At 48.4% G+C, this 24,809-nt stretch overlaps 2 protein-coding genes across 13 annotated transcripts in view; both read left to right on the top strand.

Annotated features, from left to right (window-relative positions):
- usp38 (ubiquitin specific peptidase 38) overlaps positions 1-2,267 on the top strand; it is a 16,026-nt gene extending 13,759 nt beyond the window's left edge. For 2 of the 3 annotated variants that reach the window (XM_061253172.1, XM_061253171.1), the window contains exon 11: positions 1,125-2,267. In XM_061253172.1, coding sequence (XP_061109156.1) covers positions 1,125-1,289 — 165 coding nt within the window. In that variant the 3' untranslated portion in view covers positions 1,290-2,267. The remainder of the gene's footprint in view (positions 1-1,124) is intronic. The other variant, XM_061253173.1, reaches the window with a different exon arrangement.
- Positions 2,268-3,714: 1,447 nt separating this feature from the next.
- gab1 (GRB2-associated binding protein 1) overlaps positions 3,715-24,809 on the top strand; it is a 63,887-nt gene continuing 42,792 nt past the window's right edge. For 5 of the 10 annotated variants that reach the window (XM_061251227.1, XM_061251228.1, XM_061251230.1 and 2 more), the window contains exons 1-2: positions 3,715-4,226; positions 4,327-4,461. In XM_061251227.1, coding sequence (XP_061107211.1) covers positions 4,390-4,461 — 72 coding nt within the window. In that variant the 5' untranslated portion in view covers positions 3,715-4,226; positions 4,327-4,389. Of the gene's footprint in view, positions 4,227-4,326; positions 4,462-15,738; positions 16,044-20,330; positions 20,497-20,642; positions 20,773-24,809 lie in introns of those variants that run through there. The other 5 variants (XM_061251225.1, XM_061251224.1, XM_061251232.1 and 2 more) reach the window with 5 other exon arrangements.

Here is a 24,809-nt window from a genome sequence, read left to right on the forward strand (position 1 = left end):
CACTGTTACGCCCCCCAGCTGAACCAGACCCTACCGAACCGAACCGGCTCCCTCTCCTCCGTGAGTTAATCAACACCACGGTCACGGCCTGGGTAAACACAGGCTCCTCTGCCCACCAGCAATGCGTAATTAGCCCCTTTTAAACGTGGCAGATGGAGAGGGGGTGGTCTAACCGTGCAGGCCTGCAGTTGCTGTGCTTCCATAATCATTCAGCACCGGTGGAAAAAAAAAAGAGAAAAGAATTAAGCCTCACGTAATTGGCCCAATTGCTTTTCTACTCCATTGCCCTCCGAAGTGCTGGCCCCTGAGCTCTGTCAGTGGCCATCTGAATACGTGATTAATGCAGGCCATTAAACGTACCAGACCACATAATGTCTCCGCATTACAGAAGATTTCTCATTCAGTAGATTTAAGCACCTATGTTCGCAATAATTATTACTCGGAGTAAATCATTGTGTATCAAGCTCGCCAGCCTTTTGATAGCCATTGCATTCTGTACTGTGTGCAGTTATTTGTACATTTTTAGTAAAGACAGCCCATGTCACTGAGTTGGGAAATTTACAAGGAGAGTCTGTGTTCGAGTAAAAACTAATTATCAAAATTTCAGAAAAGCTACTGGGAGCACTTTAAATTATACAAAAATGTATTTATGGGAAATGTGATTGGTGTTGCATATAAAACATGCGTTTGTTATCCTTCCAATTATGCTATTGTTTTTATTTGTAGTTCTGGCACTTGTTTTTCAGTTTCTGTATTTGTTTAAAGAATAAACTTCTGTTTTCTATACAAGATGTATACAGTACATAGCTAACATATGTGGATTGATGTAAAATGGTTATTCAGAGAATAGGTTGGAAAACCAATATGGTCGCTATCATATGAAAATCATATGCCCTACATTAATAGTATCTTATCGATTTAATTTCTCAATGTATGTGTATAACATGATTTGAGCAAATTACCTTCAGATTTGTGGAGATTTTTCAAATGCAATGTCTAAACCGGCCACTAGATGTCAGTATGACGAAATGTGCGAAAAGAAACGGAGACCCTCAGTTGACTGTTCAGACCTTGCTGGAACCCCTCTCTCATGCCTCCCCCCCCCCTCTCCACCTTGTGCCCAGGAACAGGAGCTGAATGCTCGTGCACGAGCTCTCCAGGCTGCCTCCGCATCCTGCTCCTTCAGACCCAACGGGTTCGACGACAACGACCCCCCGGGCAGCTGCGGGCCCTCCGGGGGGGGCGGGGGTGGGGGCGGCTTCAGCACCGTCAGCCGCCTGGTCTTCTAGAGAGGAGCGGTCACACACAGCGGTTACACACAGCTGCAACACTGGAGACGACGCAGACCAACCACGGTCCACCCAGGGAACGGGTGAAGGGACACTTTGAAAAATACATTTAAAAAAAGACACTACCTCTTGCCATGCCAAGTGGTGGATATTCAAAGTACCTGCTGTTCTGTTGTGCATGTACTTACAAAGATGTGCTAAATTTAAGTTTGACTTATTTCTTTCTTCCTTTCTTTTCTTTTTACAAGACAAAACATTTAGGCAATTTTTTTAAAATATATTCTCTTGCTCATTGCCCAGCTGGACAGTAATAAGACACAGAAAGCATATCTAATGCAATAATTTTATACTAGGATGCAATACACACTTTTCTGTTTTCAAGAAATTGATTCGAATTGCTGCCATTGTGCATGAAATCCATAGATAGAAAACATTTTTAAACAACTTGAAATGTACATACAAATTTTTTGGGGTCAAAATGTGATTAAGTGCTGGTATATACAATTCTACATTTTTAAATTGCATGCTGAATGTTTAGATTTAACTTTCCTATAACAGGTTTTGGGTTAATATTATTGCTGAAGATTATTGACATTACTCATTAAGTTATTTTCCCGATTCGGGGAACAGTTCATTCATTGTTCATTTAAGATTTTATGTGCCTTTGTAATAATTTGTCCAGATGTGACACTTTGAGAATTGTCATTTTTATGGATACTGAGAGGCAGTCGTGCTGTACAGGGTCCATGTTTTGTGGATCACACAACATTTCCCAATAGAAAAACTAAGTGAAGAGTGTTTTGTCATCCCCCAATGGTCTTGTTTTTATTTATGGTGTTTTGCATACATGTTCTCTGGCTTATCCGTCCCTTATCCCCAACCCAGCTATTCACCATTTGCCCACTGGGAGACAGACTTATGACTGCTAACTCTAATTTTTTTAGCAGATGATTAAATAATCTTTCTGATATACTGGAACAGGTTTTTGAGCCGTAATGTGAGAATACGCTGCGAGTCATCTGTGAAAACACTTTATTCCCCCCTCGCTCAGTCTGAATTAGGGGTTGAGCATGCTGTTCTGTTCATATTTTGAAGTACACCCAGTTTTTCCCACCTGACCCTGTCAGCTGATGGAGGAATCAGATAATTCACCTGCCAAGTCTGGTTCCATGTGTGTGTTCCGTTTATTTATTTATTTTGAGAGCCTTCCAATGAATTTCTGGTGCAGTGTTGCAGGCTTCCAAATGTATCCAGGCCTGGTGTCCATCCATTATTCTACCAAAAGGACCGAAGGGATGGACTGAAAGTAGGCTACAGAAAGTGTGGGAATTCTGCCCGGATGTCTGCCTCTTACCGATGGCCAATAAAGACACTGTCCATGCATCACAAATATCACGTGACACACAAGCAATTATTGCATCTAAGTTAAATTACGTGCTTAATACCCAAATTATATGAATGGGTACCTAGGAAAACGCATTGTAGAGCAGGGGTCAACAAATCTAAGTCCAGCTCAGGTTTTATTTTCTCCCAGGTAATTGACAGAACAATTAGTGCTTCTGACTGACTTTTTGAGGGGTTGCTACTGGTGTTACTATGGTAATAAATATCCCCCGAGGGGAAGCGATATAGGCAGACTGAACAGTATCCGTTTTCGCACGTTTAAAAAAAATTAATTATGTGTGGCTCTTCATACATTTTGAGTTTTAGAAATCCTACTCCGGAGCTAAAAACCGAATATAAAAAACAATATAAACATCCATGTGAAAGATGGAAAATATATTTGATATACAATACATATTTGCGAAATACTATTACAGTAGCAGGCGATTTCAGTACGCTGCCCCAAGTCTTCTTGTGGAAGTGAAACACAAAAACAGCGAAAATGGTATGGAGCGTTTATTTATTAGAGGGCTGACCTTTCAAGATGTGTTGATGAATTGCGTTAAAGAAGGATGAAGTAGATAGTCTATAATTGCATCTGAGGTAAGAGTAATTGCACAACTTTGTATTCCATAAACTGACTTCGCAACAGTAAATATGCATAAACATCTTGTTCAGTCCCTCCTCTTCCCCTGTCTCCTTTTGTTGAAATTTCTCATTTCCCGCAAGGAGATGCCTCGCGCGGCACTAACTTCGGGAACAAACAATACTGCATTCTGGTAACTGTAGTTCGTTCACCTTTCATACCCCTGTTGTTTCACATACCTTCATTAACGACCGCGCTTTCTCGTTGTGTCCTTCCTTTGAGAGGTCTAAAACAATAAATTGTATTGTAAAAACATCGGAAAGCACATACTGTGAGTTTGATCAACTGATACAAACTTTGAAAACGGTGATATTGCCATATTGTTGAACAAGTAGGACTACAGGTCCCATAATGGTGCGCTTCTGACTCCTTTCTTGTAATCCGCCTCTCCCTCCTTCCAAGGGAAAGACCAAGTTGCGCGAGCAAATCGCCGCTTCTGACTGTCAATCACCAGAGAGCAAAGGGAGTAAGTGAAACTGGGGGGGAAGATCGGGTGAAAATAAGATCTCAGGTCATATTGTATATTGAGTCAGTGAATAATCAGCGGAAAAGCTAGTGGGAATCACTTTGGGAGCGATCACGTAAACCGCCCCGTCCATGAACGTAAAACTTGGCGAGCCTCATTACTGCGTGCGTACACTCTGGAAAGAGAAAACACGGACAGTTCTCGCACAGAGGGAAAAACACCCAGAGAAAAGCAAACACCGCCTTCTGTAAACTACAGGATATTGCGGCGAAAGTGGATTATAAAGTTTTGGCTCTCTGCTCGAACGTGATCGACTGTTTTTAGGAGTTGGTGTCCTGTTTTTCTGGAGAAGTTGAGTGGCTAGCTTGTCGTGTTTGGAATTTCAGAGACGGGCTTCGCAGTGAGAGCTATTGCGAGGTGGGGACCGGAGGGAGGAGTGTCGGTATCTATCGCTTTTTTTTTTTACAATCACAACATAATACAATAATAATATGTATTTGCCGTGCACAAACGGTATTTTAACATTTGATTGCTTCCTTTAGGCGTTCGGCAATTTGCCTACGTACAGGACAAGCCTCTCCACGGCAAAGAAAAAATCTCAGAAGATGAGCGGGGGAGAAGTGGTCTGTGCGGGCTGGTTGAGAAAGTCTCCGCCTGAGAAAAAGTTGAGACGTTACGTAAGTAGATCTATTGATTATAACTCTTTGATTAAAGTGTAACACGTGCATCGTCAGGGGAATTGTGGATTAAGGGCATTGGCCAAGTCAGTAATTTTGTTGCGGCAATAGTTGTTTGCAGAAAATCGTTGTTGACAAAATGTGCCCAGTGAGTTTACCATCCAATCATTTATCAACTTCCCCCATTTCTTCGAACGACGTATCAATGTTTTAAAATTCATAACAGTGGCATTTCGCTTGTAACGTGTCTGCTGTTTGAAAGGTGCCAGAATTCATTGCATTCACAGCCAAAATCCGTTGTGCTCCTGACGAGTCACAGAACAGTAACAGGCCAGGGTCTGAAGTACTGTTGTGATTTGACATTTTGTGTGTGAGTGTATGTGCAAATCTGCGCGATAGCTGCTGTTTTTAGCTTGAGTTAAATTGCACATTTAATCAAAATTATGTTTTGCATTTTTTAATTAGTAAAGTATTAATTTTGTTCACTTTATTACCTTGCTGAAATAAGCTAATTCCCCGTGCAATCTTTCCACTTCTTTGTAGATGGAACGCCGGTGTATTGATACACTGTTTTGACTTGCACTCGTAGCCTATTGCGTGCTGTTGTCTTTGTAAATGTATGAATATTGCTATCTTATAGACCTACTGTTATTGGCAAAGATAGGTTTCTGCAAGTGCGGTTAGACTAGCTATATTAAGTGTTCGCCTTGCACTTTCAGTTTTTGCATACTTGCAATTTGGTCAGATTTTCATACAGAATACAAGTCCTAGTAGCCTATATTCTGAGATGGAAGGTGGGTGTAGTTGCTGGGTGTTAAAATTCAGATTTCTATATAAACTTTCCACTTGCACAACTAGCACTACTAGCACAGACATATTTCAAGAAAAAAAAAAAAAGAACCTAATCTGGCTGTATTCTATTATTCAATTTTAGATGATATTTCCTATTCTGTTTTATTGTTTTTCATTGTCTTTTCAATAGAATGCTCTTTCTATCGATTATCCTAAAATGTACAATGTTAGTATGTTTTACAACACCAAGGCTAGTGCATTTTTGAGGGGAATAAATCCTGTATTTTGTTGTGTTAGGCTTATGTTCAGAAGCAGGGGCCGGAATAATTCGATCATTCACAGTTGTCCAAACCAAAGGGCTTTGGTTTCATATCAGCCAATTTTGGAGTTTTGAGCATAATGCCTCTAAAATCCTGGATTAGATTGTAAACCTCATTGCTCAGTACCAAAGCAACACTTTCTGAAATATCAGCCAGCTGTTTGTGTCTATAGATGACTGCAAATCACTTCTGCTTTTCCTCGCAAAGTAATATATAGCCTTGATCTGAAATGAAATCAGCTCTTTGTCAATTACCTTCACATTTCTTGCCGGCAGAAATGAAAGTATATGAGCCTTTTTCTGTGGGACATGGGCGACGGCATTGTACTTCAGTGTGTTGTTATCAGTGCTTTGTGTTTGTTATTGATTAGTGCGCAGAGATAGAATATTGTGTGAGAAAAGGCCCCAGATTCCACTTCTGCTTTTGAACTAACGGACCGCTCACCGTCTTGGGAGACGTAATTCTGGGGATTCTGGGACACCTGTATTGTTCGCGTCCAACAGAACAGTTCTGTACGGCTCACGGTTCTAAAGAGCGGTTGGTACCGGGTGGGCTGGGGTGGAGGAAGCTCTGCTGCTGATTGGCCGAGTTCAAGGGTAAGGCAGTTAAGCCCTTTTAGCCTGTACTGTTTACTGGAAGCTTTTGTGCTGCAGAAAGTGTCGAGTCAGCGCCGGTGGGGCACCCATTCGCACTGCCTGCGGAGAGGGGGGACAGGCAGCGACCGTGATCACCCTGTGGCCACTGCTCTCTTCCCCAGCTCTGATTATACAGTCCTGCTCCAGAGGGACCTCTGGAGTGCATTTCGCCACACTGAACTGTCCCTCATCGCCTTGTTTCTTATGAGCCACGGCGTTTGACAAACAAACTCGGCCGGCCCTGCAGAACTGCCCCCTCAGTTCCGTTAACTTCACACGTTGCTTAAATAAACAATGCATTTAACGGTATCTTAGTTCAGATATATAAGCACGTCTTCACCCATTTGTGTCTGCCCACTCGCTCTGTATATTGTGTTACTTTGTATTGTACAGTGCCTGCAATATCACAGGGCCCGATAAACTTTGTGACCTAATTTTGGGGCCTGGACTGGAGCGAGGCTGTCATTTCCGTCACCCTTATCTACTTCTGCTTGCTGTGATCGATTGGATGTCATCATATCATGGGCATATGGACACTTGACTCAGCTTTCCAAAGTTTGGGCCTGAACTCTGTTTGGACTTTGCATTGATAGTGCACCGTGTTGAACACAGACGACATGCATCGTTTCTGCAAAGTGGAATCAGAAGTGGCTGAAGAATTTTTCAGCTCCAGTGTTGGATTTCTCTGCTTCTGCATTTTTCATGAGCATTCACAAACTAGATTTGGCAAACTTCCCCTTTCGATGTTTGGCCACTCACTCTTTCCTGTCGCAATATGGAACCTTCTGGATAATGTCTCGGGATTCTTGAGAAACGGAAATATGTTTATTCTCAGATTTCATTTTTTTGAAGAGTGGCGAGGGGAAAACAATCAGAACTAAAATGGTTTCATTTTGACTATGTTAGCTAGTTGTCATAGAAATCAGTGAAGGCAGTTAAATTGCAGATTTTGAACCACAAAGCCTGTTTAAAACTATAGCTTCTCCCACTCATCTTCTGTTGCTTGTTAAGAATCCGCAGTTGAATACTATTGTGCATTTTGTAATTGATACTGCAGGCCGGTTGATAAAGAGCCTTTGTTTGGCCTACTCAAAGAATAAGGCTAATTGTTTTCCAAACTCACCATGTCAGTAGATACACATGGTCTTGTTACTGGCAGTACTTCTTGAGGAGAAGGTGAGTTTAAAAAAATTGTGTTGTAGGTACACTGAGCTGTCAAGTAATGAATACCTGCATTGCCATGTTGTTTGCTACTCAAGTCCGTTGGCGTTTATTATTATTTGTTATGGTTAGCTTAGCGCATGCCGATTGAAGTGGATGGATTGCATGCATTTACACTCCTGCCTTAACAGTTTTCCCAGCTGTCTTGTCTTGGATACTTCTGCCAGTGATGGAATTCTGTTCTTTCTCTGATCGCAGTGACCCATAATGCTGTTCCACAGCACAGAAGCCCGTACTCCTAAAGGATATAAAAAGTGAAACGCTCTCCTAACTGACACTGCACACTAAATTAGCTGTGTGAATGGCATCTGGAACTGGTTTCACTGTAAGACTTGTATGAACTCTCTACTCAGACATCTGTAAGGAAGCCAGAGCACTGAGTTATGAAGAATGTCAACAGAAACTATGACATCAATTGATCAGGAGGGAAGCTTGAGCCCTGCTATGCTGCCCAGACACTGATGGGAAGGCTCTCAATTGCTTTCAATTCCACTCAGGCAAAAATATTCTTTCTCAAACCATCACTATAGAAGTCATCCTATTGGAGTTTGACTCGCATTCAGTGCAGTTTGTTTCAATTTCTGGAATTGTGAACACAAGGCATGTCTTCAGTAACAAATAATGAATTGCTTTTATAGCATTTGTGAAATCTGCTTAGCCAGTGACACATGGTTTAGTGTACTGTGATTCAAAAACTGTCTGTTCCAAGGCACAAACAAACTGCCTGAAGAAAAGATGCTTATCGTTGCCTGGACCTTATGCGGTTGCCTGAACAGCATTAGGACTTGCTTTAGGGCTAAGACTAGATTATGAAATTGTCTGTCAGAAATGAATAATTGGACGTGTTGATAGCTCCTATGTTGAAAAGATTATGTTCTTTAAATCATTTCATATGTCTTAATAATTTAGCTTCCTAAACGTTATCTGCAACGATTGCAGAACATATTTCTTTTAATACTGAATAAAGTGAGACTCGTTTCAGGCATTCATTTCAAAATGAATATGAATATGAAAATGAAATGTCTTGGAAAGGCCGGTGTGTGTGGTGGAAAAGTTTACATGACTTACGCGACAAGGGAGTTTGAAAGACGGGGAAATCCTGAGAATGTAAACCATGCTTACTATCTTCTGTTGTGAAAATGAGTGAAATATTTATTGGTAAATTGCATAAACACACATTGGCCTTCAACGTAATTACATTTCTTCTGGTATGTAGCCCTGAGCTCTGTGAGCCAAGTAGTACTCAGGAGCAAATACAATCAGTGAGAGAATACTCTCTTCACTGCAATGAACGTCATTCTTGAAGCAGATTGGAAATGCTTGCGCCACCTTTTTTTAAATTTATTTTAAATTAAAACAATGTGCATAACTAGCTTTCCTGACATCCTGTTACAAATTATTCCCTGACCGCATCTCAGGAAAGCTAGATATGCACATATATAGACACAATATATAAGCTATTTGCTTGAAACGGTCTTTCCGAGACGTTGTCATTCGGTTTAAAAATAAAACCTGCTGAAAAAGCAAGGGAAAATAGCCGATCTTGCTTCCGTGACTCACCTTTCCAGCACGTGCCGCTGTTGTGACATCACTGTGTCATGGTCTTTATGTGGTGTTTGACAGCGACAGCGTCTTACTCAGCTTGAGTCGGCCGTGTCTCAGTCCCCCGGTGACTATGTGCACACGACAGAAGGTCACATTTATGCAAATACGACTATCAAGAACAGCATGTGACATTCGGATTCCGATTGGGCTAACGAGCGAGACTCTGGCGGTTTTAGGATTTCGGCTAAAACCGCCGTTTGTCATTCGGCTCTGGAATCCGGCGGTCTTTTCCAGCACCTACTTTGGCGCTTGGTGGACTGTGCCTGGCTTTGTTGCTTCAGGTGGCATGCTGTGCCTAGCGGTGTGTTGTACGTTCTGACCGTGACACAACTTTTGGAGCTGATTACCGAGAGCACATAGGCTCAGGTTGTCAGGCATTAGTGTTCAGTCTGTTCCCCGTGCTGGGCGGCCATTTTCCCGCACTGTCGGTAACGTTGTCTTTTTTTCTTTGTGATAATTTTAGCCACTGGCATTTTGTGGTAAATGTAGCACAGTTTGGGATCGGTGGCAAAAATAGACTTGAAAACAACATTGCTATTTCTGCTAACCAGTGTCACAGAGTGCATTCCCGATTGCCACGAAAAATGCCCAAAGATGGTTCTCGTGCTTCTTCGAGCAACCGAGCGAACGTCCGGCCAGTGAAAACAGCGTGACACTCTGCAGAAGCAGCTGTATTTGTGTACTGTCCAGAGGCAGAAGGCTAGAGGTTACGTTTCTAGCAGAATACCGTTGAGAGAGCGGTCTCCGTCAAGGGTCTGTGAAAACTCCAAGCAGAGGCTCGGCCCAAAGTGAGGAGGAATCTGTGAGAATGGAGGGAACTCTAAATTTGTCATCGACTTGGGGGAAAGTATCCCACGTTTTTGGGACGTCATTCGTGTCCTGGGATCAGCCCCCCGGAGGACGCGATGGTTCTTGGAGAGCGGGTCAGCAGGGGCGTTGCGGGGGGAGGGGAGGGAGTGGAATTGAAGTTGGCGGGTCGCTCCGTCGGACAGGAATGCGCGCGGAGCGGCGGGTGGCTGTTATTCCTGAGGCCAGGCGGAATGGCGGCTCTCCCAGGCCGTTCGGAGCGGCAGGTTCCTGTGCGCAGCTGATGACTAACAGATGCCTGAAGCTCGTTCGCCATCACCCCGAGCTCGAAGCCACCTCCTGCCGCCCCTCGTCTCAAACTCTCTCTCTCTAACTCTCGCGCTTGCTCTCTCACTCTCTCACTCTGTCGCTCTCTCTCTCTCTCACCCCATGTGCATGGTTTCTGACTTTGCTAAGTTTTGAGTTTGTTTAAGTTCCAAAAAGAAAGAAAGAACAATTTGGGAGAGATTTCATCACAGCCTGTACCCTGCCATTGCCTTCCCGGCATGCTCTGTTCCACAGAGAAACAATGGCTCGGAGCTCCATTCTTTAATGCCAGCGTGCTCTTTCCAACAGCAATAGAAGAGAAAGCGTAGTCAAATACGCCGTTAATGACAATACAGTGCTCCCTATCCCTCGGGACTGGTGTGGAATTCATCTGGTCCAATAAGAGCTGAGTTCACTCTCACAAGTCTACAGATCTGCAGCGTTTGATTCAGCCCAAAAAAATGTGCCCCGGTTCAGTAGGGGGATTCATCTGTCAGGGCCCGTTCGCCATCTGTGGTGGTATGGCATTTCTCTCCCACTGTTACAATAAAATCCATTCGCATCCCTGGGCAGTTATGAATGTTTCTAACTGGTATTTCCTAGGAGCCATATTGACTGTTTTGTAGGGTCCTGCACGGTGCGAAATGGGCTCGCAGAGTTATGTAATCCCTCCCCGTTTGTTGGAACACAATGGCTGATGCATAATGCATGATGCCATGTGATGAGTCCTCAGAGTGGCTCACAGTGCGAGGAGAGGGTTCTCTGCGTCTGTCGCGGACAACGCCATGCGCTGGCCGTTCGGCTAACGCTCGCTGTTGTGTGATGATAAAGAGACTTTGGTTTGTTTAGAGGTAGTTACTGGTCCTTTTTTGGGACCAGAAATTGTTTGCACTTTTTGAGAGTATTTCATATACACTATAGATTTCAGTGCACCAGACGAGCTCAGTAAAGCATAGAAAAGTATTTGAATACAACACAATTGCATATTTGAACCAGGTCTGATACGGGCACACACACAAACACAAACATAATATTTTTCTTTGTTGTGTCTATGTAAAAAGAGTCATTTCCTCACTCTAATTCCTTTCCCTTTTGAGCAATGTGCTTTTTTCACTTCACTTTCTGCTGTGGTTATTCCCGTGGTTATAACGTGCGGGGTGGTGGGGAGTGGTCCCTGTGTCCCACTGTGTGGGAGGTGTGAGAGGGAGCGGGTGTGGAGACCTCCCTGCTAGGCCCTCCCTCCCGATCCTCAGCAGCTGTAGCACTGCCTCTCACCAGCAGGGTGGGGCCTGGAGCAGCCCCACGGTCCGCCACCTCACGCCCAGCGGAGCGGCACGCCACTGCCCTCCTCTGAGTGCTCCAGCAGCCTGAGAGAGCACTGCGTTACTCAGCCCGAGAGCGCACAGCGTTACTCAGCCCGAGAGCGCACTGCGTTATCTAGCCCTACAGCACAGCGAGCTTTACTCAGCCCGAGAGCGCAGCGTGTTACTCAGCCCGAGAGCGCACAGCGTTACTCAGCCCGAGAGCGCACAGCGTTACTCAGCCCGAGAGCGCAGCGTGTTACTCAGCCCGAGAGCGCACCGCGTTACTCAGCCCGAGGGCACAACGTGCGTTACTCAGCCCGAGGGCACAGCGTTACTCAGCCCGAGAGCGCACCACGTTACTCAGCCTGAGAGCGCACTGCATTATCTAGCCCTAGAGCACAGCGAGCGTTACTCAGCCTGAGAGCGCACTGTGTTACTCAGCTTGAGAGCGCACTATGTTACTCAGCCCGAGAGCGCACTGTGTTACTCAGCCCGAGAGCGCACTGTGTTACTCAGCTCGAGAGCGCACTGTGTTACTCAGCTCGAGAGCACAGCGTGTTACTCATCCCGAGAGCGCACTGTGTTACTCAGCTCGAGAGCGCACTGTGTTACTCAGCTCGAGAGCACAGCGTGTTACTCAGCTCGAGAGCACAGCGTGTTACTCAGCCCGAGAGCGCAGCGTGTTACTCAGCTCGAGAGCGCAGCGTGTTACTCAGCCCGAGAGCGCACCGCGTTACTCAGCCCGAGAGCACAGCGTGCGTTACTCAACCCTAGAGCACAGCGTGCGTTATCTAGCCCGAGAGCACACCGCGTTACTCAGCCCGAGAGCACAGCATGCGTTACTCAGCCCGAGAGCACAGCGTGCGTTACTCAGCCCGAGAGCGCACCGCGTTACTCAGCCCGAGAGCGCACCGCGTTACTCAGCCCGAGAGCGCACCGCGTTACTCAGCCCGAGAGCACCGCGTTACTCAGCCCGAGGGCACAGCGTGCGTTACTCAGCCCGAGAGCACAGCGTGTTACTCAGCCCGAGAGCGCACCGCGTTACTCAGCCCGAGAGCATAGCGTGTTACTCAGCCCGAGAGCGCACCGCGTTACTCAGCCCGAGGGCACAACGTGGGTTACTCAGCCCGAGAGCACAGCGTGTTACTCAGCCCGAGGGCACAACGTGGGTTACTCAGCCCGAGGGCACAACGTGGGTTACTCAGCCCGAGGGCACAACGTGGGTTACTCAGCCCGAGAGCACAGCGTGTTACTCAGCCCGAGAGCGCACTGCGTTACTCAGCCCGAGAGCACCGCGTTACTCAGCCCAAGAGCACAGCGTGTGTTACTCAGCCCGAGAGCGCACAGCGTGTTACTCAGCCCGAGAGCGCACCGCGTTACTCAGCCCGAGAGCACAGCATGCGTTACTCAGCCCGAGAGCACAGCATGCGTTACTCAGTCCAAGGGCACAGCGCGTTACTCAGCCCGAGAGCGCACCCCGTTACTCAGCCCGAGAGCACAGCGTGCGTTACTCAGCCCGAGAGCACAGTGTGCGTTACTCAGCCCGAGAACACACTGCGTTACTGAGCCCGAGGGCACAGCGTGCGTTACTCAGCCCGAGAGCACAGCGTGCGTTACTCAGCCCGAGAGCACAGCGTGCGTTACTCAGCCCGAGAGCACACAGCGTTACTCAGCCCGAGAGCACACCGCGTTACTCAGCCCGAGGGCACAGTGTGTGTTACTCAGCCCGAGAGCACAGCATGCGTTACTCAGCCCGAGAGCACAGCGTGCATTACTCAGCCCGAGAGCGCACCGCGTTACTGAGCCCGAGGGCACAGCGTGCGTTACTCAGCCCGAGAGCACAGCGTGCGTTACTCAGCCCGAGGGCACAGCGTGCGTTACTCAGCCCGAGAGCGCACCGCGTTACTCAGCCCGAGAGCGTACAGCGTTACTCAGCCCGAGAGCACACCGCGTTACTCAGCCCGAGGGCACAGCGTGCGTTACTCAGCCCGAGGGCACAGCGTGCGTTACTCAGCCCGAGAGCACACCGCGTTACTCAGCCCGAGAGCGTACAGCGTTACTCAGCCTGAGAGTGCACCGCGTTACTCAGCCCGAGAGCGTACAGCGTTACTCAGCCCGAGAGCGTACAGCGTTACTCAGCCCGAGAGCGTACAGCGTTACTCAGCCCGAGAGCGCAGCGTGCGTTACTCAGCCCAAGGGCACAGCATGCGTTACTCAGCCCGAGAGCACAGCATGCGTTACTCAGTTCAAGGGCACAGCGTGTTACTCAGCCCGAGAGCGCATCACATTACTCAGCCTGAGGGCACAGCGTGCGTTACTCAGCCTGAGAGCACACTGTGTTACTCAGCCCGAGAGCGCATCACATTACTCAGCCTGAGGGCACAGCGTGCGTTACTCAGCCCGAGAGCGCACCGCGTTACTGAGCCCGAGAGCACACTGTGTTACTCAGCCCGAGAGCGCAGCGCGTTACTCAGCTCGAGAGCACAGCGTTACTCAGCCCGAGAGCACAGCGTGTGTTACTCAGCCCGAGAGCACAACGTGTGTTACTCAGCCCGAGAGCACACAACGTTACTCAGCCCGAGAGCGCACCGTTACTCAGCCCGAGAGCGCACCGTTACTCAGCCCGAGAGCGCACAGCGTTACTCAGCCCGAGAGCGCACCGTTACTCAGCCCGAGAGCGCAGCGTGCGTTACTCAGCCCAAGAGCGCAGCGTGCGTTACTCAGCCCGAGGGCACAGCGTGCGTTACTCAGCCCGAGAGCACACCGCGTTACTGAGCCCGAGAGCACACTGTGTTACTCAGCCCGAGAGCGCAGCGCGTTACTCAGCCCGAGAGCACAGTGTTACTCAGCCCGAGAGCACAGCGTGCGTTACTCAGCCCGAGAGCACAGCGTGCGTTACTCAGCCCGAGAGCACAGCGTGCGTTACTCAGCCCGAGAGCACAGCGTGCGTTACTCAGCCCGAGAGCACAGCGTGTGTTACTCAGCCCGAGAGCGCACAGCGTTACTCAGCCCGAGAGCGTACAGCGTTACTCAGCCCGAGAGCGCACAGCGTTACTCAGCCCGAGAGCGCACAGCGTTACTCAGCCCAAGAGCGCAGCGTGCGTTACTCAGCCCGAGGGCACAGCGTGCGTTACTCAGCCCGAGAGCACACCGCGTTACTCAGCCCGAGATCAGTCCTTTTCTCCCTGGAATGTTAGGGGAGTGTAGCACACCAAATGCTATGCTACGCCGTTCCTACGACAACAATTCGTCATGTCTCCTTGTGTCGCTAGGAGGCTGTAAAGACATACAGGATCATTCCATTTTTCTTCGAATCGGAATAATAGACGTCAAGCTGTCTATTTTGCAGTGCTGTCAAGCGTTTTTAATAGAGCATAGGGCCTTCCCTTCTTGATTGAAGACGTATGATATTGTTACATGTTTGACATCCTAACTAAAGCCAAAGTCTAAATGAAAGCTGAACACATCATTCACAAAGAATGTGAAATATTTGTGGTTACGCGATATCTCCACTCGTAGCCCCACGCACTCCAAAATTGGCAGATTGGTTCCAACGGGCGAAGTGATTTACAGCTCGTCGAATATGTGGCAGCCAGCTCTTCCCTCCGTACCAGGAGATGGGTCCCGTGCTCTGTTCATCCTGAAGAATTCCCGATGTGTGGGAAAATGCAAGCTTCTCCCACAACGTTCTCAGTTTGTGCGGAACTTTTCCGTCGTTCCTGTTGCGGAATTCCGCTCGCCGTCACGGACGTTCGGGGCCGCGGTGTTTTCCCGACTGACGCTCGCCGGGATGGACACCTGTCCTTCCCGATGTGTCCCCCTTCCCGGTGTCCCCCTCCTCCCGTGGGGAGATTCCGGGCGCGTCTGTCCGAGGTGGCGGGGAGGCGCTGGAAACAAGCTGTGAAATGCCGCGGCCGACCCGCGCTATTTCTCGGGTTACCGCGAGCGAGGCGGCCTGGGCCACGCCCCTTTCCCCCCGCCGTCTCCGCAGCTGTGTAACCCCAGACCGGCGAGAGGTCTCTGCCCCCAACACCACCCCAACACAACCCCCACCCCCCCACAGAAGCTCCCTCAGTCCTAAATGCATTAGGGCCGGGTCTGGCCTGGAATGGCGCCAGGGAAGATGGTGAGGGAGGGAGGGAGGGAGGGAGGGGGTGAACGAGAGAGAGGGAGAGGGGGAGGGGGTGAGAGAGAGAGAGAGAGAGAGAGGGCGGGGAGGGAGGGAGGGAGGGAGAGTGGGATAGTGGGCGCAGAGCTGGGTACAGGGTTACCAGGTGGCAGATTCTCTCGGCTCGAGGAGCAGGAGAGAGAGGAACAGCGAGCGCTCCGACCACACTCCGACTCCCAGAGGAGAGGGGCGAGGACAGGCCCTCCACCGCCCTCCGTCTCTCCCGCTCTCTCTCCCCATGAGCTGTCACCACTCCGCCGCCTCGTCCGTCTCTCCCCCGCGCTCCTGCCCGGCCCGCTCGCCCTTCCGGAATGCCCCGGGCCGCCGCCGGCCTCTGCTAGGGGAGACAGCGGAGCTTTTCTAAAATCTGGGCCCCTAAGCACGACTCTGTCTGGAAGATTTGCTCTCAGTAGGAGCTCGCAAGGTCAGTAGAGACTGCGTCTCACGCTCCTCATTTTGTTTCGCTTTTGTTTTAGGGTTGTTTTTCCTCTCTTTTTTTGGGGAAAGTTGTACTGTTTGGTCTGAACTTCATAAGCGGGACGGGCAGCAGTGTCTTCTGATAATGTTCTGGCTTACGGAATGATAATTTGATACAATGTTCCCTGTCAGGAACGCACTCCGGTTACGGGGAGCAGCTGACGTTTTCGTGTGTCACTGTTGTGCTGAATCAAGCACTCTAAACGGCCTTTAAGCTATATGGGTACCACTTTTGTCTCGGTTCCTTGTGCTGGAGGCAACCACGAGTACAATAATAGCATAAACAATGCACTGTAAGCAGGGCGGGTGGTGGTACACATCCTGGAATTGCTGAATGCATAAGCATAATGCTGAAATGTGAATTTTTCAAACAAAGTCCTTCCGAATCTGAATTTGAAGGCGGCGGTGGTGGTGGTGTCAACAACAGACTTGGGAGTATCGCATGTCCGTCTGGATTTTTTTGTTTTTTGTTTTTGAGTCCAGGCATACTTCAGCAGTGTTCTCTGCCCCTGATTGTTGACCGTGTAAAGCATTGTACTGGATGTACAAACCACAGAACTGAGGGGGGATTTGTTCGGCTTTGGACAAGCCCCGAAGAAGTGCTCCTCTCATGTAGCACCAGTTGCTATGCGAATGGAATGTGTTGAATTCTAGAGATGCGGCTTTGACAATTTCATGTGACTGTGTGTCTGTTGGGGAGGGGGCAGTGGGGGGAGGGGGCCGTGTCGGTAAGCCACAACTTTGGCTGAGCCTCCGGCCTCTTCCAGAAACGGGCGGAGGAGCTGAAGAAGCTACAGTTGTATGGTAACGCTACGTTTGCGTTTCTCGCCGTTCTCTAAAAATGGGTGAAAAACAGAAACTAAAACTACTCCCACACGTAGTAAAGTATCATGAGGCCGTGTCCTCACGCTGGTGTCATCTAGAACCGTACTGAATCTTTTTCCAAAATCCTTTCCTCTGCTCTTCATGGCTAATATTGTTGGTAACCCTGTTGGGAAGAGGGCACCCAAAGTTGCCCCAGGGGGTTTTGGGTCTTCGCCTGGCGCTGTTACATAGAGCTTGTGCGGTCGTCTCTCTAAGACCAGACCGCCCGTATTAGCAAGAGGAAGTTCTTCCTCTCTTATAAACTTCCCTTTACTTATTGCTCCCAGAGTCATAAACAGGCATGTTTAACATCTCTGAAAGGTTCATCAATCTGGGGAAGAGGCCTCTGCAGCCGTGATCTGCAGTTTACCATCTGTTCAGACACATGACCGCGAGACATGGAGTCGCAGATGTAGCCCACCCATTGAAACTGCCTTTGGTTTACTCACAGGTCCGTGTGAAGGAGACCTTTCATGGCAGACTGGAAGAAAGAAAGAGTGTCTAATATTGAGCCTTGAAACCTTTTTACTAATCTTTATTAGCCAGTATAATGGTACCTTGTATATTATTACCCCAGGTTAGTGTTTTCCTTTCCCTGTTCAAACCATATTAATAACTGTAATAATAATTGATTGATAATTCAATGTTTTAACAGTGAAGGGAAATCACTGTCAATGTTGTATAAGGCCCTGTTCAACAACATTGACAGTGGTTTTTAAGAGTGAAGGAAGAAGTCCTACAAAACGGCGTGCCAGATAAAGGTTGAACCGCTAAGAGCGAGACTGATTGTGGAAGACTGACGGCGGTTTGGTTTAAGGAACCAAGCCTGTGTCCGTAAAGGAGCAATGCGTGTTCTGCAGATATGATTGGAGATGCCATAGGATGGGGACTCATGACTCATTAACCACATGTCTGGTTCATACAGAGTGACGTCCGCTCAGTACCCTCAGACATTTCTGAAGGAATTTTCTGGAAAGGGTGTGCTAAGTTGATGCTCCCTTACCGCCAACTTGGGTTTATGGTAACTTTGGTAGGTCACACAGCTGCCCCAAAACGGTCCCTACGGTGCTCACAGTCAGGCTTCCTGCAAAATTTGCAAGTGCCAAAGTAGGGGAAAAAGGGAAAAGAAACTATTAACACTACAGTTGGTATATTATTTATTTGGTGGTACAACGCGGCTACATTAACCCTGATGCAATGAGAGCACGGAACACCCTATTTCCTGCCAGGAAAACCTGAGGATTCTAAAAATCATCTGAATAGATTCACCTTTTACGAGACATAAAATATTTATCCTTCTTATGTAGAATATAGTGCCTATCTCGTACATAGTAGATGAAATGTATCTCTCTGTCAGGCTATTACTTAAGGCAAATGCATTGGGCAAATGCATTTTAAAGCGGAAGTTGCCAGGTTCATTTTAGGATTTCATAGCCTCCAGACTCTCTACAGCACTTCCACGGGATTCTTCAGTATCTGAAATGTCGTCACTGAATAGCATTATTCATACCAGTTCTTCTGTTTATTTATTGTTTGTCTCTCAAATGAAGAGCATTCTGGAGGGCTAAGCAATATGCTGAAATATGTACCCAAACAAAGCTGCAAGTGTGTGTTTCCTTTTGCCTGGACGTCGTCAGTGACGGATCCCACTGCTCGGTTATGCTCGATGGCCGCCATGGTGGATTGTGACTGAGTGAGAACCCAGGCTAGAGATCAATACCCATTTACCCAATGTAAAACAGCTCCATCTCCCCAACTGCCTTTTAACAGATGAGGAGATATGGCCCTCACTGCTCTGCTCTGTATTAAAGGCCCTCTGGCTGTTCTCTCAAACATGGAAACCCAGAGAAAGTGCTGGGTTAAACGGGGACACAATGATCTTTTCAGCCTTACGAAGCTTTTCATTGAGTATTTACATGGCTGCATTTTCACCACTCAGTGAAATGAGACTGATGCATACAGACTGTGCACTTTCACTACACACATGCAGAGCGTGTGTGTATTTGTGCTTGTGTGTGTGTACATGAGTGCTTTGTGGGTGAGAATTGTGTGCGTGTGTCCGTGTGTGTTTGTGTATATGTGCGTATGCATGCACGTTTGTGTGTGTGTGTGTGTGTGTGTGTGTGTGTGAGTGAGAGCGTGCCTGCAGGTGTCTGTATGCGCTCTGCGTGTGACAGAGTGGGAGAGTGTATACAGTACACTTATTAGATCAGGCTTGTGTTTGTTTGCATTTCTTATCTACGCAATACGCCGCGTTTCATTTCCTGTTTAACCTTCCGTTTCTTAGTCATATAAAAATTAGATTTTGCTGAATCTCTCTGGCCTTCAGAGGTAAATGAGATTTGGCAGGACGTGGATGGCCCCGTGATTAGATTCCGCAGGCTCGGCGAATCAGAGCTGTTTCATGTCACCACGGTGACGGGGGGTCGTAGGGTCGAGGGCGGCGAGCGAAAGTGGCGAAACCGAGCGGGACGGGAGCGACTCGGGTGTCCCGCGCTCGGCCGATGTGCTCTCAGACGCTTTCTTGAGAGAAAGCCCGGGCTTTGGGAGTTCTGGCCGGGGCCCAGGCATATTCAATTTCATGGGTAATACAGCGCTGTTTATGGTGCACGGGAGAACTGAAACTCCCTGATGCTGTAGCGCTTTTATTAAAGCTGGCACCCTCTTTAGTTTATTCGTTTTCGTACCTCCACGTGCTTTGTGGTTGTGTAGACGGTGCAGGAGAATAAATCGGTGCACATTTCAGTAACTGAACTCTCGGAGGAATTTTGTGCGGTGATGCTGAAGCAGATATGGGGAACTTGATTGTGGTTCTGGGGATAAAGAATCCACTAGATCCTGGGCAGCCTGTAGCCTAGTGGCTAAGGTCCATGACTGGCACCTGGAACGATGGTGGTTCAAACCCCGGTGTAGCCACGATGAGATCCGCACAGCTGTTGGGCCCTTGAGCAAGGCCCCTAACCCTGTATTGCTCCAGGGGGAATTGTCCCCTGCTTAGTCTAGTAAACTGTAAGTCGCTTGGGATAAAAGTGTCAACAAAGTAACAAATTGTTCTTATTACTCACTCCACTGACTGGACTCCACTCACTTACTCGACTCACTCACTCCACTCAAACTTGCTCTCTCTTACATATGCGCACACGTGTACACTCGTACACACGTGCGCACACACACATCGCCGCCATGGCTTGAAGGCAGCGGGTTAGCGCTCAGAGGTGGTTGGGCACTTGCCGCTGCGGGCTCCTCTCCACTCAGGATGCAGCGAATCAGGGACAGGAGATATTTTTGGGCCGGGCTGTGTGTGGGGGGTGGGGGGGCGGGGGGTGTTTGCGCGTCCTGTCCCGCACGGGCACTCTCTCGGTGGAAGCGCGCGGTGGGGGGATGGGATATTTTCAGTCCATTGTGTCTACTTCCTGTGGGTCAGGGGTTATTGGAGCAGGAGTGGGAAGCCTGACAGGAAAGTAGCCAGACTGCGCAGAGCCCGACGCTAGCACAAGCGGCGCGCTCGTCTCCGCTCTACCGAAGGCCGTGAGGAGGTAAACACCGTCACACACACACACACACACACACACGCACACACGCATGCACGCACACACACAGGGGTTTGCTGTCACCTGCAAGGTTTACTTATTTTATTACATTTTATTCAGTGTTAGCTTCACCGACCTGTTACTGAGAAACGGCGTGGCGTACGCTGACTTCAGTTGATCCGACAGGAGTGATGCAAAGTTAAGTCTTCCCTTTCCCTGCAACGGCGCTAGTCAACGGAGCTGCACCTTCTCCCCAACTTGATGACCTACCCTCTCTGTGCGGTGCGTGTGTTTTATTCCTCTTCGTGGAAGCGGTGGTCGGGGTCCGTGCACGGTGTAGCGGGAAGCTGGCAGAGATGTAGCGCCTGGCTCTTATGTAATGTGAAGCCAGAGCAAGTGCGGCCATTATGGGGGCTAGAGTTTGTTGTTAGGAGAAGCTCCTATTTTTACAGCGCTGCATTGCTATTTCAGACACGTCCAATTACAGCACTCGGGTGAGTGGAAATTTAGGTAGGTGTAAATAAGTTTTGTTTGGCCGTGATCCTGTTTCACAGTGTACCGAGCTCAACAGGTATTGACTCTGCAAGTGTGTTTCTTTGCTAACTTTGTCAGAGGCGATTGGCTAGACAGGTTAACTGGGAGCCGTTTACTGTGGCTGCTTATTTTCCTTTTGGAGCTTTGCATTACGGTTGACTAATTGCAGGTTTAAGTTTAAGATTTCTGCATCTGGCTTGTTTCCTTTCTTGTTTCTTCTGTTCTTCAAACTAGTTAAGTGGAAAATATGAATGCTAAGGTTAGTTTTAAAGAAAAAATCCCATTTGGCATACAGGTGTAAGCACCAACCAGCTAAACATTTATCCATGCCCTGTTGTTGGATATTTGTTTCTGAATGCTTTTACATTTTTTAAATTATTATAATTCATTTCTGAATGTTAGGTCATAATTCAAAGTGAAATACATTGTTTTGGGACATTTTCTTCTGTAAATAACACTTATACACTTTTTTTTAAAGCAGAATCATTATGGTTTCTGCAAGTTGCTGCACAGCATAGAACAGAACAGAATTTTCCAATTGTGTCTTCTGTTAATTTGACTATTTGGTGATCGTTTTAGCAGCACACTTCTTTCAATAGTCATTGCTTTACTTGCAATAGTGCAAGAAGGCAGCGAATGGCAACATTTAAATCAGTCACATTTTTAAACAATTTCTCTTTGACACTCCCTGCCCTTACCACGGACTGTTGCTTCTGAATTAATCATAAGAGTGAGTGTTTGTTATTTGCCAGAGGGATGACTGACATTGAAAGTTATCCGTCAATCAGGTAACAAGCCTGTGTCGCTTGTAATCACTGGTTATCTGCTGTCTTTGTTCTGACAAAGGGTTTCCAACAAGCAGCTGACTCGATCTGTCACACCGAGTTCTCTCAGGAACTGTACAGTATTCTGTACACGGTGTACAGTGATGTGTGCTTCTGGAGCTGGTCCTGGGGTCCTATGTGGTGTGGCTGCAAAATTAGTTCACTGTGTGCATAGATGAGTGTCTGGCATTATGTGCATCCACCTTCTCCTGTTCAACCAGGACTAGTGAATACTGCTTCCTCCGTTTACAAACTCCCAACTGTGTTTAAAAAATGGGAATGTAGTTCTTGATTCTACAATTAGTTCTAATAAGTGACTGTTCAGTGGTGTCTGCCCGCATATCCTTTATAAAAGTGCTGCTTGATAAACAAGTGTGTTTAATGAGAATTATTGTTCTATTGTGGTGCGTCCTGTTTCTGCCTAGCCCTTTGATCTATTGTGATAAGTTGTCCACTGTATTTTGGTTTGGTGGCTCACAGCTATATTATATGAAAAGTGTGTGGCCTGTGTCCGCAGAAACATACGCATGGTGAATGTTGCACGGAGTGTTTTTGTTGCTCAGTAGCGTTTGAGCCATTACGTATTAATATTAAAATGCAGTAAAGCTATTCCTTTGCATCGCGTCTCAAATTAAATTCATGAATTAAATTTTTTTTCTTGGAATAGTATTTTTTTCGCATTGACAATAATGACTTTAGAAGTGGGTACTAGACGGTTCGTGTTTTTGAAAGCCGTACTTGTTGCTCATCAGTCGGTAAGGGATATCGGTGGAGACGTTGTTCGGCCTCTTGTGTGATCCGTGTGCGCTCTGGGTGATTTTCTTTATGGAAACAGTGACACGCTCCGCATGCCTTCCTGGGCTGTTTGGGTCTGTGGTGCGTGAACAGCGCGCCCGTTTTACACGTGTAGCCTGGCAGAAGTGGGTGAGGCCCTGTTGTTCAGAGATAACTGTACCCCAGCCCCCCACTCCCGCCCCTGACCCCCTCACCCCACCTTCTTGGTTACAGCCCTGGTATCAGATCTAAGGCCCGCCGTGACAGCCTTCTGAACACACCGATGTGACAATGGAGGCAAAACAGGAAATTTTTTGCCCCAGCGTGTGTGTTGGGAACAGATGACCAGGAAGATAAAAAAGCCAACAGAGTGGAAACTTGCAACGAGGGTGTTTTTCCTTTTTTTTTTTTTTTACCAGGATTCAGTACAAGAAGAAAAAAAAGGACCCAATTTCCTGGAAAACAAACCTCACAGGGCTTTCTGAGGAGCCCGGCGTGCCCCCCACCCCACCCCCCCTGCAGGGCCCTGCTCTCGCACGCTCCCGCAGCCCGGCTTTCGGACGCGGCTGAACGCGGAACGCGGTTAATGTTTAAACGCTCCTCCACCAGTTAATACCTCACCTGCTGCTGGAGTCCAGAGCGCTGGCCTTTTTCTGCCAAATTTTATTCCTGGTGCGCTTTCTCACATGTCCCCGACGCACGTTAAAAATAGAAGAATGGAACGGAGTCGATTGGAAATATTGAGTGGAGAACGATCGACCTGTCCCATCGCTCTCCACGGTTCTTTCGGACCTATTGATCCCCCCCCCCAATGCTGATAAATGATGCGGATTGATCCCCTGGCCCCGCCCACCGAGGCAGAGAAAAGCACATTAAGGACAGGAAGCGAGGCAGTCGAGCAGGAGAGAGGCCCCGAGTGCGGACGTTCACCTGCTGTTACCCACGGTGCCGAGGACGCTTCACCGAGCGCGTGCGAGAGGTAGGCCCCCCGCGCCTCCACCCCGCCGGGACGGCGTCGGACACCGCCGCGCTCTCCTGTTAAAAGTTGCTCGAAACCGGCCGCGGTTTGCTCGGCCGTTCGGGTTCGCGGTCCAGTGGTTGCCGGTTGCCTGGAGCGCGGGGCGAACCGTGTAGCGGTGGCGGAAAGTGGGGAGACGGTCGAGACGCCGCGCGGAACTCCCTGGCTCCAGATGCCCGACGCCAAACATCAATACCGCGAAGGTCACCTCCGTCAGGTGGGCCTCGCTCCGCACGGGCCGGAGGGCCCGGGAAGGGACCGTACGGCAGGGCCGGTGTTTGGTTTCAGCCCCGTTAGACTGACAGACGTCTGGAGAACAGCGCACTCTGAGCGCCTGGAATCAGCGGCGGGGTGTTTTGCATGTGGTTTTGTGGTCTGCGTGTCTGCTTCAAGATGTAAAGCGAGTGCGTTTGTGTGCGAGAGGTCGATGCAAATGCGTTGTGTTCGCGTCCTCCGAGGGCGCGGCAGTCGGTGTTAATTGAGCTTGACGTTCACAACCGCTTATCTCTCTTATCTGAACCGAAACTCCGTTTGTAGGTTGACTTCTGCCAACGCTATTTTTTGAATCCTTTTACAATGTCTGCAGCTTTTATGGTGCGGGCCTTTCTTCCCCACCGACGGGGTTTGTTTATAGTTCAGGTCTGCGGGCCGAGCTCTGCCTCAGATCTGAACCGGCGACCTTCCAGCCCCAGCAGCTGCTCGGTCCTCACGAGATGAGAGGTGTCCCGCGGTCGTGCCGTTTGCGGTTTAGCGATTTAAATAAGCATGGAGCCCGAGAGAGGCGTGGGAATGAAGGAATTCATCAACACCGGGTGGAGGCGTGGGGTTTTTGGAAGCTCGGTGAAGGCTTGAGTGAGAGAAGGAGTGTTTGGCGCTACGGCCAGTGTGTGGCGGGAGGCTGGATTAGGTGGCCCTGTTCTTCCTGCGGCCGGCTCCTTTCCTGAGCGTTCGCTGTTTGCCGAAGCTTTGAAGCGCTCGGGCCCATTCTGCGCTGTCCGCACTGCTTCCCCAGTGTTATTTCCTGTGGTTATGGTCCTCACTTCCTCTGTCAGTATCCTGCCTCAGGTTCCCTCTGAAATGGCTTCAAACACACACTCGCTCGCACATACACACGCTCGCACATACACACACACACACACACACACACACACACACACACACACACTCAC

This window comes from Conger conger, chromosome 8, assembly GCF_963514075.1.
Source record: "Conger conger chromosome 8, fConCon1.1, whole genome shotgun sequence".
Classification (NCBI taxonomy): Eukaryota; Metazoa; Chordata; class Actinopteri; order Anguilliformes; family Congridae; genus Conger; species Conger conger.